General features: G+C 38.6%; 1 protein-coding gene across 1 annotated transcript in view; it reads left to right on the top strand.

Moving 5' to 3' along the window:
- The first annotated feature begins 2,025 nt into the window (after positions 1-2,025).
- Ankar (ankyrin and armadillo repeat containing) overlaps positions 2,026-14,740 on the top strand; it is a 48,956-nt gene continuing 36,241 nt past the window's right edge. Inside the window, exons 1-5 of the mRNA XM_055616395.1 lie at positions 2,026-2,478; positions 3,494-4,129; positions 11,201-11,638; positions 13,027-13,190; positions 14,044-14,147. Coding sequence (XP_055472370.1) covers positions 3,529-4,129; positions 11,201-11,638; positions 13,027-13,190; positions 14,044-14,147 — 1,307 coding nt within the window. The 5' untranslated portion in view covers positions 2,026-2,478; positions 3,494-3,528. The remainder of the gene's footprint in view (positions 2,479-3,493; positions 4,130-11,200; positions 11,639-13,026; positions 13,191-14,043; positions 14,148-14,740) is intronic.

Here is a 14,740-nt window from a genome sequence, read left to right as displayed (position 1 = left end):
CCTTTCCTCTCCCTCTCTCTCCCCTCCCCTTCTCTCCCTCCCTTTCTCTCTGTCTCTCTCCTCCCCTTCCTTCCTCTTCTCTCCCCTTCCTCCTTCCCTCTCCTCCCTGGACCCCTCTTCCTTTTTTAAATATATTTTTTTTAATTTATTACAATTTATTCACTTTTTATCCCAGCTGTAGCCCCACCCTTGTTCCCTCCCTCCCATTCCTCTTCCCCAGTCCACTGATAGTGGAGGACCTCTTCCCCTTCCATCTGAACATAGCCTATCAGATCTCATCAGGACTGTCTTTCATAGTCTTCCTCTGTGGCCTGGTAAGGCTGTTTTCCCTTCAGGGGAAGGTAATCAAAGAGCCAGCCACTGAGTTCATATCAGAGACAGTCCCTGTTCCCCTTACTAGGAAGCCCATTTGAAGACAGCTGCCACAGGCTACCTCTGTCCATGGGTTCTAGGTTATTTCCATGATTGATCCTTGGTTGGAGTAATATCAGTCTCAGAAAAGACCCCTAGGCCCAGGTTCTTTGGGTTCTGTTGCTCTCCTTGTGGAGCTCCAGACCCTTCCAGGTCTTTTATCTCCCTCTTTCATAAGATTCCCTGTACTCTGCCCAAAATTTGGCTATGAGTCTCAGCACCTGCTTTAATACCCTGCTGGGTAGAGTCTTTCAAAAGCCCTCTGTGGAAGGCTCCTGTCTTGTTCCTTGTTTTCACCTTCTATCCTATTTGTCTTTCTGAATGAAGATTGAGCATCTTACCCAGGGCCCTCTTTCTCGCTTAGCTTATTTAGGTGTACAGATTTTAGTATATTTATCCTATATTATATGTATAAAATCTACTTATAAATGAGTATGTACCATGTGTGTCTTTCTGCCTCTGGGATAGCTCACTCAGGATGATCTTTTCTAGTTCCCACCATTTGCCTGCAGATTTCATGATTTCCTTGTTTTTAATTGCTGAGTAATATTACATAGCCCTGATTCCCCTCTCCAACTGACCTTTAAATGTTAAATTTCATAGGCTTCTGTCCTGAATGTTAACAGTATGGTCTCCCTTGGTGATTTCAACCCCTCCTCTGGCTTCAGTTACTTTAAGCTACATGAATTTATATGTCTCACCCCAGCTGCTGTTTTTAATTCCGTCTGATACCTAAAAGATATGCCTGACATTTCTTTGTTTTTCTGGTACTTTAAGGGGAATTATGTTCCCAGCTGAATTGAATCATTTTGACACCCTCTTGCCACTGATAGAAACCCAGGGGTCACCCTAATTTTTTTTTCAGCACATCGAAACCCTATAATGTGCTACCAATAGCCCACCTCAAATATCCCAGCATTCCGCTCTCATCACCACTGTTACCACACTAGCCTACACCTGACAGCCATTGTTAACACCTTAGCCCGGTTATATCTCTGATAAATTCAAGATCGCGAACTGCCCCTCACCCAATTTTACCTGTTCATTTTGTGCCCTCGTCCCTCGATTTCAGTGCAGTGGTTTGTTTTCTCAAACTTGCAACACCACTCTTTCCCAGAAGAGCAATTGCAGCCATTATTTGGGTGTATAACTTTTATTTTCCAGACTAATTTTAAAAGTCATTCCACAGGCATCTGGATGAACGTTCTTTTTGGTGCTGTCAACACCTTACACCACATTGCCAAGCACTTGGGGTTTTGCCGTTTTCCCTGGAGCGGTGGTCTCCATCCTCTGGCATGATACTTGGCTCATAATTGATGTTCAGTAAACGTTTGTTGCACAATAGTGTTCCAGACAGAGCTTCAGAGCCTGGCACTGGCCGGTGCCACCCAGAGTTTCTGTTGTTTTCTTTATAAGCAAGTTCAAGGTAGCCAAGACAGAGCATGGGGCTGGGCTGAGATCTACAGAGAAAAGGTTAGTGGACCTGTCCTCATGGGATCAACAGCAAGCCTGTGGCCTGGGGCAGTAAGTTCAAAGGTCTCCCCAGCCGCAGCCCGTGCACATGCTCAGCCTAAGGGGCAGCCTCCCTGAGGGAGGCGCTAGGGACAGCTTTGCCAGGCTCTGGGGCTTCCCAGGAGTTCTCATCAGCCTTGGCCCATAGCACAGGAAAGACACTCCCCCAGCTTCTCTGAACATTTCGAGCTCTGGGGTTTTGGTGGGGCGATTCAGGACCACCGAAAAGCCATTCCAAGCAACGGCTGTCTGCTCCTAGGAATACCTTAGCCCTCTTCTAGACAGGAACAGCATTTCTAAATAGGCCTTTTCCATTTCTTTGTCCCTTTCCATATCTTTGGCGGTTGCTGCTAACTGATTATGGTCACAAGTCTTGGATCAGGGTTCTGGTTCTGAAAACTGAACTCTAATCATGCTCTGTAATCTCCTAAATTTACAGGTCGGCATCTATGAAGTAGCAGAAAAATACCCTCGTAAACTGGATTCTGTATGCAGTGTCAGCATTAACTACAAAATACAGTTTTTCTGCCCTAGCCCTGTGTGATCCAGAAACAGGTACTTTAAGAAGGTCTAAATTATTTTGGTGCAGACTAAAATTATTTTAAATCATTGTATAATGATGACATTAAATAAGTAAAGTACTATGTTTTATATGTGCAAATCATAGATGCTCAGAAAAAGAGTAATAGTTATTATTGTGAAAGCAGCGTTCAATTGCTTGAACCCTAATGGGGAAGTGGGAGGAAGAACTCAGATTAGCAGGGAAGAGGGGGAGAGCAGGCAGGCCTCAGGAGCTTCTAGGTGGGAAGGAAGTGTGGGAAAGAAGTGGGTAAGGGGGCGGGAAAGAGGGAGGGAGAAAAATCTTTACAATGAAGAATATAGTACACAGTAGTAGCTTTCAAATACAAACTTAACGTTTTTCTAAAATACGGCCACATCTCGTTCTGGTTAGCTTTTTTGCCAAGTGACACAAGTTAAGGTCATTTAAGAAAAAGATCTTAAGCATATCTGAGACTGGATGGAAAGGGCCCGCCTCCTGGGGTGTCACCATTCCTGGGTACACGGTCGTGGGTGTATAAAAAAAGCAAAATGAGAAAGCTTGAAATAGCAAGCCAGTAAGCAGTGTTCCTCTGTGATCTCTGCTTAGTTCCTGCATTCAAGTTCCTGCCTTGGCTTCCCACTGATGATGGCTTGAGCCCTGGAAATGAAATAAATCCTTTCCTCAACAGGTTCTTCTGTTTATCTCAGCAATATATGGGAAGTGTGTCAAACTATTTCATCACTGTATAAACATTGTAGAATGTTCTCACACAAACTAAGATGTTATATATAATCTTATGAGACCATGATCTATGTGGTCACTTGTTGGCAAAATGTTGTATAGCCCTGAGGATTTCTCAGTAAATTTTGACTGAAAATCCGAGCTTGTTTCTTGTGATGCAATTAATTGGAGATTGAAAAAAGTACCGATTGACCTTGAAATGATTAACTTTAGAATGATGAAAAGTTCATATTCTAGAAAAATCCAGTTTCATTTCCATGACAAACATTGTCTTTTCCTTTGTTGCAGAAACTTCAAAAAGGACAAACTAGATTTAATTAGAAATGTTAAAGCTAACAAAAAAAGGGTTACCTAGATTTGAACAAGTTCAAGATGAAGAAACCTTCCTGGAAAATTTAGCAGTGCAAAGAAATGCCTCTGCTTTCTTTGAAAAATACGATCGCAGTGAAGTGCAAGAATTATTAGCAACAGCTCTAGTCAGCTGGTTGTCTGCCAAGGATGATGTTCGTTCTCAAGTAGATATCCCGTGTGGACTCATGAATCAAATAAATAATGTAGGCTTCTCCACTGCTATCCTGTTGACTCCTGTGGACCCTACTGCCCAATTAGACTACAGGGAAGTTCATCAGATCTTACGGGAGTTAGCTGTTGGAATTTATTGCTTAAATCAAATCCCTTCAATCAGTTTAGAAGCTAATTATGATCAGAGTTCTTCTTGTCAATTACCTCCAGCTTATTATGATACCAGAATTGGACAAATTTTGATCCATATTGACTATATGCTAAAAGCATTGTGGCATGGAATCTACATGCCCAAAGAGAAAAGAACTCGTTTCTCTGAACTGTGGCGCACAATCCTGGACATTGATCCAGATGGGAAGCCTCAAACAATGAAAGATATATTTTCTGAGTTTAATTCAGCAGGTAAGAGAGTTTAGCATCTCTCAACTATTTTTTCTCACTTATTTTATTCACTTTACATCCTTGTAGCCCCTTCCTCCTCCAGTCCCACCCTCTTTTCCCCTCCCTCCCCCTGCCCTTTTCTTCAGAAAAGGGGAGCTCCCTTTCCCATCCACCCTAGCTCAATATGTTGCATCAGGACTGAACATATCCTCTTCCTCCACGGCCTGTCAAGGTAGTCCTGCCAGCCACTTTCTCCTATGCAAGCAGGTACCAGGTTTTTGTTTGGTTGTTTTTTTGTTTTTGTTTTTGTTTTGTTTTGTTTTGTTTTGTTTTTTTGGTATTTCAAGACAGGGTTTCTCTGTGTAGCCTTGGATGTCTTGGATTTGCTTTGTAGACCAGGCTGGCCTCAAACTCACAAGCACTGTCTCCCCTCTGTCTCCCCAAGCACTGGGATTAAAGGCATGCTCCAACATACCAGGCTAGGAGGTATCAGTTACAGATAGCTTTTTGGTTATAAGACAGAGCTCATGTCCACTTCCCCCTCTCTGGGACCCCATCTGGAACCCCATCTGGTTTGAACCTGTGTAGGCCCTGTTCATGCTGCATATGTACATAAGTCCTTCTGTGATCACACATGGTTCTTAGAGGAAGTATTATCATATATTATATACATGCAAATTATCATATATGATATACATACATATAACCATATATGTATATATATATATATATGCACACATATATCTACATACATTATATACTTTAGGTAAGCTTATAATGTTACCCTGTGGCTTTTTAAGATATTCTTAGGGTTATCTCTCTCTTCATCCCTTCCTCAGTTAAGAATCCCCCCCCCACACACACATTCCCCATTATACATGTCCCCTACTAGTCTCCTGGAACTCCTTTTCTCCCCTTCCCTTCCATAGCGCTTTTGTACTTTCCTGGCTTCTACTAATACTTCAAGTTGTATACTCAGATCAAAAGATTCCAAGCCAGGATCTGCACATGAGAGAACACACAGCCTTCTTTTCTGTGTCCGAGTTACCCACACATAACAGTTGCCAGTTCCATTTATTTATCTGCAAAATTCATTTTTTTTTTCTTGACAGCTTAGCTAAACAGAATGCTACTGTAACATATGTACCACATTTTTTTTCTTTTACTATCCATTCATCAACTAATAGACATTTAGGTTGTTACCACATCCTAGCTATTGTAAATAAACATGGTTGAGTATCTCTAGGGTAGGATATTGAGTCCTTTGGGCATATACCAAGGAGTGGCATAGATGGGTCATATGGTAGATTTACTTTTACATTTTTTATTGGTTTTATTTTTCAAGATAGTGTTTCTTTGTGTAGCCTTGCCTGTCCTGGACTCACTTTGTAGACCAGGCTGACCTTGATCTCACAGTGATCTGCTTCCCTCTGCCTCTCTGAGTGCCGGGATTGAAGATGTACACCACCATTCCCATCTGACCGTGCTAATTTTATTGCTATAGCCACAGCTTAAAATCTGGAATGATATACTTTCAACATTCTATTTTTGTTCAAGACTGCTTTAGCTCCCCAGGATCTCTTGCAGTTTAGGATTTTTTCCTATTTTTGTGAAGAATGTCATCGGGAGTTTGACTGGGATTGTACTGAATCTATAAAATGCTTTTTGTTAGGATGTTAATTTTCAAAGGCCTTTTTTGTATTTTTTTTCTGTAACTCCATTCACATCGTTTATTATATTTATTTACTTACATGTGTTGAACCATCCATGTGTTTCTAGGACAGAATCATCATGATTTAGTGGTGGATGATCTTTTTGGTATATGAATTTCAATATACACCTGAATATTTTATTGAAAAGTTTTGAATTTATGTTCATTGGGGATATTGGCCTGAATTTTTCTTTTTTGTTGTTCTTTACCTGGTTTGGTAATACTGGCTTCATCGAAGGAGTGTGGGGGGAGTGTCTTCTGTTTCTATTTTTTGAATCATTTAAGAAGTATTGGTTGTAGGTCTTTAAAAGTCTGAAAGAATAATGCTGTGAATTCAATTGCTCCTGCCTGGTCTTTTTTACTATTTCAGTCTGTTTGCAATAAATAGTTCTTTAAGTTGTTGCTCTTTCTTGGTTTAACCTTAGTGATTTGGGTGAATCTAGAATTTATTAATTTCTTCTAGATTATTTTTTTTAAACTTCAAATGGAGTCGAGGTTTTTAAGGTATTACAATCCAGAACATTACAATGTTCTGGATTTCTTTGTTATATGTTGTAGGATTTCCTTGTTCATCTCTGATTCTGTTAACCTGGGTCTCCTCTTTCTTTCATTTGGTTAATTGTGCTAATGGTCTGTTGATCGTGATTATCGTTTCAAAGAACTACCTCTTAGATTTGTTTTTACTTTACATTGTTTCTTTTGCATTTACTCATTAACTTCTGCACTGATTTTTAAAATTATTTCTTGCCATCTGTTGTGTTTGGGCTTAATTTGTTCTTGTTTTTCCCAAATTCATGAGTTGCATCATTAAGCCATTTATTTGTGGTTCCCCCTGCCCCAGGTTTCTTAATGTAGGAGTTTAGAGCTATAAGATTATTGGGTTTTTATTTCTCTTAGTTCCAGGAATTAAAAAAAAATTTTTTTTACTAATTTCTTGGAAAGACTAGATTTATTTATTATTTTATATATAAGTGCTTTGCCTGCATGTATTCATGTGACCACATTTGTGCCTGCTGTCCACAGAGGTATGAGCAGAATGAGAGATCCCCTAGGAATGGAGTTACATATGGTTGTGAGCTGCCACAAGGGTGCTGGGAACTGAACCCAGGTCCTGGGTAAGAACAACTGTTGCTCTTAACGACTGAGCCAGCTCTTCAGTCCTATTTCTTTATTCCTTCTTTGATACATTCACCATTTAGCAATATGTTCTTTAATATCCATGCATTTGTGAAACTGCTAGAGATTCATTTGCTATTGATTTCAACTATTATTGAATTGTGATAAGATAAAACAGAGTCATTTCAGTTTTTCTAAATTTGGTAAGATTTAGTTGTTGTGCAAGTAGGTGACCTATTTTAAAGAAGTTTCCATGAGCTGCTAAGTAGAATGTATATTCTTTGGTGTTTTGTTAAAATATTATATATATCTTTTTAGGTCCACTTGAAGTATGATGTCATTTAGTTCTGATGTTTTTCTGTTTAGTTTCTGTCCAGATGTTTTGTCTGTTTATTGGAGGAAGTGGGATATTGAAATCACCTCCTAATTTTGAGTTGGAGCTAATCTTTGTCTTTAATTCCTGTAGTACACCTTTGTGTGTGTTTGTGTGTGTGAGTGAAATTGGGTGCACTAGAGTTTGTTGCATGTATGTTTAGGATTATAATGTGATCTTTATTAATTATTCCTTGATTAGAATGACATGTCTTCTGATTCATTTTAGTTTTAAATCTACTTTATCAGATACTAGGATACCAGGAAGCAACACCTGCTTGCTCCCTGGTCTCATTTGCTTGAATTATTTTTTCTCAATCTCTCTACTTTAATGTGGTGACTATGTTTAAATCTAAGGTCAGTTTCTTGTAGACAACAGGAAAATGGGTTTTCTTTCTTTTCTTTCTTTTAAGGCGTGTTTTATTTTAATGATTCATCCATATGCTACCACAGAGCCAGGCCTCATGATCAGTCATTAAAATAAAACAGACACAAGGGAAGCTTTATTTCTTGGTGTCTTCTTCCTTGGGCAGTCTTGATGATTTCCTCCTCCTTGGGCTGGATGTGCTCCTCCTGAAGCTTTTGTGCTTCCTTGGTCTTAGGCCTACGAGCCTCAGCCTGGCCAGCCAGGAGCTTCTTGCAGGCCTTGTGTGCCGTCAGCTTGTGGATTTGCTCCATGGGATCTGTTTTTGTTTTGTTTTGTTTTTTACATTTCCTTTGACCTTCAGGTATATGTTGTGATACACATAAAGATTCATAGTATCTCCTGAGAGAAGCCAGCACAGGATTCACATCCTTCTCATTCAGGGCATGTTCTCTAGCACTGGAGCATTGGCAGTACCCCTTCTCTTCCCTATGCCCCAATGCCCACCCTTCCATTGTCCCAAGCTGTTTTTCTGACATAAAGCCCAGAAATGCATAGTCACAGCTTCTGGATGATTAGCCTATCTTTGATCAGCTTCTGGGTCTGCTGTCGAGAGTTGGCACTGGAGAGTTGGCATTGGCATTTCTCATTTATATCTCATTGAAGTCCAACCAGAACTTCATTTTACCATAGCAGAGGATATCAGAGGCAAGCCTCTCCTAAAGCCTGAGCATGCTGCGGTTGCAACAGTGAAAGGAAAGTGGATTTCATGTCTCATCTTTTCATCTAAGCTGTGTCATTGTGGAGTTGAGGACATTGGCTTTTAAAGATGTTTTTGAAATTTTTGTGTTGACTGCAATCATTTTATTGTGAATTTTATTTGTTTTGTTGTTTGTGTTCTTAATCGTAGTTTATGTTTCAGTAATTATAGCCTCATTTGTTTTCTTTATACATTCTTTCAGCTTTACTTATTCCTCTCTCTAGTATGTAGCATTGCTTCCACTATTTGCTGTAGAGCTGGTTTGGTAGATACGAATTCTTTTAGCTTGTTTATCATTAGAAAGTTTTTTCTTTCTCCTTCAATGATAGCTGATAGTTTTGGCAGGTAAAGTGTCTGGGTTTTCACCTTGGTCTGCTAGAACTTAGTGTACATGAGTCTAAGCTTTTCTGGCCTTTAGAGTTTCCATTGGGAAGTTAGCTGTTCTTCTGATATGCTTTCCTTTATATATGACTTGTGATTTTTCTGTTTAATATGCTCTCTCTATTCTGTATATTTAGTGCTTTAACTATGATATGATATGAAGCATTTCTTTCCTGGTCTTATGTTTTTATATGGATATGTCTCCTTAATTTGGGGAAGTGTTTTTCTGTGACATTGTTGAAGATTCTGTTCCTTCATCTTTGCTTACAATTCATAAATTTAGTCTTTTTAGTATCCCAATTTCCTGTAGATTTCTTTCATGTGACTTTCATGTGGCTAGAGTAAGGGTTGAGTTGGGTTATGATTCCTCTGCTCTATCTTTAGTCCTAATACTTTATCTTCTACTTTATCTGTTCTAATGGCAAAGCTTTCCCCTAAGTTTAATTGGGTTCTTGAGTTTTTCCATTGTATCTTAATTTTAGCTTGAATTTTTTTCAGTATTTCCATCATCTTCTTTACTGAATTCAGTTTATAGAATCTGAATTTTCTTTGTCATCTCATTTAGCAATGTATTTATGCTTTCTTGGACATGATTCAGGAGTTTATTTCTATTCTCTTTAAGTTTACTGAGCTATTTGTGTCTGCTTTAAACTTGAATTCTCTGATCATGTTTAAGATTTTTTTTAATTCTATGTCCTGAGAGTTCATTTGGATAATTTTCATTGGAGGACATTTCTATAGGGCTAGTGGATCTTGGAGGAGACATACTGTATTGATCCTTTGTACTGTTTGTGTTTTTGTGATGTGACCTGGGCATATAGACTTCTTTTTTGGGTTGTATGTCTGATGTGAGATTCTAGGCTGCCTCTGTTGAGTTGAAGTTTTGTTTTGTTTCTGTTGTTGCCCAAGTCATCAGATCAGATGACATGAGGAAATAGTAGGTCAAACTCTTCAGGTAGTGCTGATTTCAGATTGGCGAAGGGGGGGTGGTGGTTCTCATTCAGTGATAACCAAGCAAGTGTACATATGAGACAATGACCACATCTGCTCAGGCTAGTGTGCAAGGTATACTACCTGAGATGTGCTTGGAAATGTAAGATGGCATGGATGGTCTGAGATACTGGGCATTCATCAAGTCATTACAGCACACAGGCATTTCAGTTGGAGTATGCCTGAAAATTGTGGGCAATGAGAGAAGGTGAGGGTTCATGGAACTGTCAGGTTGGGCCAACACCTGGGATGTGCAAGTAGGGATAAGCCTAAGGTTTGGAATGATGTAGACAAAAAGGGTCTGGGAGACTCACTAGGCTGGGAAGGTACATAGGATATGTGCCTAGGGATAGGCCTGGTGTTGGAGACAGCCTGTTCCTTGACAATTTTATTCTTGTGTATGATGCCCTTGCATTCATTTCCCTAACCCTTAACTCCCTCTCATCCTATCAATATCCCCTTCTCTGCCATCCCCTTTCTCAGATTTATGAGTTTTGGTTTTACTTTGTGACCCACTTTGTTTAACCAGGTCATTTGTGTAAAAATTGGAGCCTGGTGTAATCAGCAGTGGGTATACAACTGAAGGTCACAACTCTCCTTTTTCGTGAATCTGTTATTAGCTACGAGTTTGGCAGTTAGAAGAAGGTGATCCCAAGGCCCTCATCTTCGCTTGACTACTGAGGGGCACACTTTTGTGTAAACCCAGTGGAGGCATCCACAACTGGAGATCATGATTGCAACAGCTACGTCTTGCCCAGAAAATGCAATAGTACATTTCCTTATCTCTTTTCTCTTACTACCTATTTCTCTCTTCTTTCTTTCTCTTTCTCTTTCTCTCTCTTTCCTTCTTTTTCTTTCTTTCTTTCTTTCTTTCTTTCTTTCTTTCTTTCTTTCTTTCTTTCTTTCTTTCTTTCTTTCTTCTTTCTGGGTTGAGCTGGAGCTACTCTATATTCAAATGTTAGTTGATTGCCCCCTGATGATCCTTACTGCCCTCAGAACAAATTATATGTATCCAAAATGATCTTGTGTAAACTTTGCCTCCCAAGAAGAAGGAAAGGAGGTCACCACGGTGTAACCAAGAGCACATGGCCAAAAGCAGCTTTCTCTGAGGATTAGCCTGATGAAGCAGGGCAGCCCAAATGGAACATGTGCAAGTATTTGGAATTTTAGATGGGAAGCAGGCAAGATAGCTTAGCTGGCTAATTATGTGCCCAGCTGTAGAGCTCTAAGGCTTAAATTTTCTTTAACCTGCTGTTTTATAAATAAAAGACACAGAAACTTGTGTCTTTTATTTATAAAACAGCAGGTTAAAGAATAAATGCTGCTGTATTAATAACCAGCATTAATTAATATTTACAGAATAATTGATTCCATTTCTTTATTTTTCTTTCTGTGAAGGTTTAGTAGATATTACAAATGATCCAGACTTTAGTGGAATCTATGATGAAGACATGAATGAAGATCCAACATATGATCCCAATAGCCCTGAAGAAAAGGCTGAATTTATGAAATATGCTGAGAATATTATGCTAAAGATGACATTCAGTACCACACAAATTCAACAGCATGAAAACGTCTTTATTTTTGAGACATCTTATTGGCTTACTAATGCTATAAAGTGCAATCAGGATTATCTTGATATTTGCACTTATCAGAGACTACAACAAAGACTGTATCTTCAGAAAAAAGTTATTCAAAAACACTTTGAGAAAAAAAAAGAAATCAGAAGAGGAATAGGCTATCTGAAGTTAATATGTTTTCTGATTCCATTTTTACTCGGTTTAAAAAAGAAGATGAAAGTTCCATATTTAAATAGTCTCCTTCCACCTTTTTCCGGTATGAAAATAAGCAAACATAAGCCTTATTGTTGCTGGAAGTTTTAGAAAATCATTTTTTTAAAAAGTAGTATGTATGTTCTCATTACTTTCCAGTAATAAAAGCTGATTTTTTTTTTTAATCAACTAGTGTGGTGGCTTGATTAAGAATAGCCCCCATAGCCTCATGTATTTGAATCCTTGGTCATCAGTGAGTGGTACTACTTGAGAGGGATTAGGAGGTGTGGCCTTGCTGGAGGAAGTGTGTCACTGAGATGGGCTTTGGGGTTTCAAAAGTTCAAGCCAGGCCCCAGTGTCTCTTTCTGCTGCTTATGGATCTGGATAGAGAACTCTCAGCTACTTCTCCAGCAGCATGTCTGCTGCATGCCTCTGTGCTTCTGCAATGCTGTGGACTAAACCTCTGAAACTCTAAGCAAGCCCCAAATAAATGTTTTCTTTGTAAGAGTTGCTGTGATCATGATGCTTCTGTACAACAATAGATCACTGACTAAGAAAAATGGTATACCTACTTAATTATTTATTGGGTGTCACTTTTGCCTAAAGTAGCTCAACGGAGTTTTTGTTGTCATTGTTTAAGTATGTTATCAAAATCAGAATTTCATTTACAATAATTGAGGAATTATATGTTAATATTTACCCATAAACATCAATCAGAATATTTTGATAATGCTTTTGAAATGTTTATATAGTGAAACCACAAGAAATGTTCAAACTGCATAAAATATTTTTTTATTTAAAAAATGAAATACATAGGGCTGTAGAGATGACTCAGAGGTTAAGAACACTGGCTGCTCTTCCAAAGGTCCTGAGTTTAATTACCAGCACCCACAGTGTGGCTCAGAACCATTTATAATGTGGTCTGATGCCCTATTTTGCCCAGAAGGCTCACATGTGGGCACTTGTATACATAATAAATAAATAAATCTTATAAAAAATGAAATGCATAGGTGTGTATCTGTCTATCTATCTATCTATCTATCTATCTATCTATCTATCTATCTATCTATCTTTGTGTGGACCTGATGGCATATGCCTCAAGTCCTATCTACTCACAACAAAGGCAAAAAGATCACAAATTCAAGTCTAACCTAAATTCAAAGTTATCCTAGGCCACATGGTGAAACATGGCTAGGTATATAGCTCAGTGACAAGCTATTGTGTGTGCTAGGCTCTGAGTTCAGTCTCTGGTACCACAAGTGTGTGTGTGTATTTGTGTATGTGCATGTATAGAGTGAGGAAGAGAAAATAAATACTTTCATAGTCACTAATTGCCAAATTTTAATTTCATATGGATTTTTCACTTTGTTTACATGAAGGATAATTAGATACCTAAAATACACTCATCGATGTGTTCACATTTTAAATTATAATTTGTTTTTATTTCTGGAGATGACAAGGTCAAGACAGAGAGAGAACTGCCTCCGTTTATTTATGGACGAGATTTTAAATGCCAGAATTTTGACTACAAAGAAAATCAATATTTTCATGTTCACGGAGGGATTGAATTTGATATCAGCACGAATCCAGTTGAGAGTGCTTTGGATGACTTTAAGGTTTCTGAATTATTCGTATTTCTGAGATGTTTTGTTCTTTCTGCTGTTTAGATAAGTTTTCACTGAAAAAGAGTGACTTGTTAGACACCAGACAGGTCTCTAGACAATTATTCTCACAGGTCACTATCTTTTCTCATGCATTATTGAAACAAACATGAATTGAGTGCAGCTACCTCTGAGCAACTGTCTTGGAAAATTAGCTGGTAAACAAACCAGACACAGTTATTTTCATCACAGAATTTACAGATTTGAAATGAGCAGTGTTTGTCTTTGGATAGTTAGCTAAAGTACACAATAGAAACCCACACATGGCTGATCATGAGTGCACATACCTGAAATCCCAACAGGGCAGAGGATCATGAGTCCACATACCTGAAATCCCAACAGGGCAGAGGATCATGAGTTCACATACCTGAAATCCCAACAGGGCGGAGGATCATGAGTCCAAAGCCAACCAGCCACACATCAGAGATGACTTCATTAAGAAAAAAGAAAAATAAACAAATACATAGATTCATTCCTGAACGCTTATGCTAATCCATCCACATTTTTCAAATATGAAAAGAAAAAAGACAGTCTTGAGTTTGAGAAGACTGACCCCTCATCAGGAACCTGGTGGTGTCATACACCTCAGTGCCCTTTCTTGTCTGTCTGTCTGGTGTGTATTATATAATATCATAGTGATAATATATTTTCTTTTTCTTATTTATTCTCAAAGTATGAATTGGATATACACAATTATCAGATTTCTCTGGGAAATTATTTTTCATTTACATGTATAAAATTTCATATAAAGAAACATAATTATTAAGTTTGCTTAAGGATTTTTTTAAATGTGTGATTTGTATTTTAGGAAAATATTGAAAAAATACGAGAGTGTGCTGCTAATACCTTTGCAGAAGATTCGGGATACAAAGAATTTTACTCAGTACCGGTTATGGAGTTTTATGGAAAGAGGTGAGGAGTTTTCCATTTAAACCAGCCACAACTTGCTGAATGTTAGTAGAAAATGAGAAAGTGTCAACATGCAAAGTTGGTTTAAACCTTTAGAACGGCAATCCTAGAACAGTGATGATGTGAATTACAAACTCAAAAGAGTACTAACTGGTTATTACTTCACACACTTTGATAGATCCTGCAAATAGCCTTAGAGCTTGCACCTAATTCATACGAGGAGCATAAGCCTTAAGTAGGGATGGAGTAGGGAACCAAATTCTGAGGGGCAGCCAAAAGCAGTAGACATAGCACACACCATTTCGTTTCCATAAGGACTGTCTTAGTAGTTCCAAACCCTCTCTGGCAGACCTTGCTTATGCCTTTCATCTTCTGAAAATGGTATGGTTCTTCCTGTGCTGGTAGGACCTTCATGTACTGTGTTCTTTTATTTCATCATGGATACTGAAGTTTGAAAACAAAGGTTATAGAGCTCAGAGAAAATATTTGGACTAGAGGTGAAGAAAAGCACATAGGAAGGTTTCTTTGCTTGTTTGTTTCCCCTGGTGGCATGGAGGTAGCTAAGACAATAGGACCACGCCTGGAATTCTGGAGGA

Source organism: Psammomys obesus, unplaced genomic scaffold, assembly GCF_907164565.1.
Source record: "Psammomys obesus unplaced genomic scaffold, mPsaObe1.curated_primary_1811, whole genome shotgun sequence".
NCBI lineage: Eukaryota > Metazoa > Chordata > Mammalia > Rodentia > Muridae > Psammomys > Psammomys obesus.
Note: the sequence above shows the minus strand (reverse complement) of the source record. Positions and strands in the feature narration are given on the sequence as shown.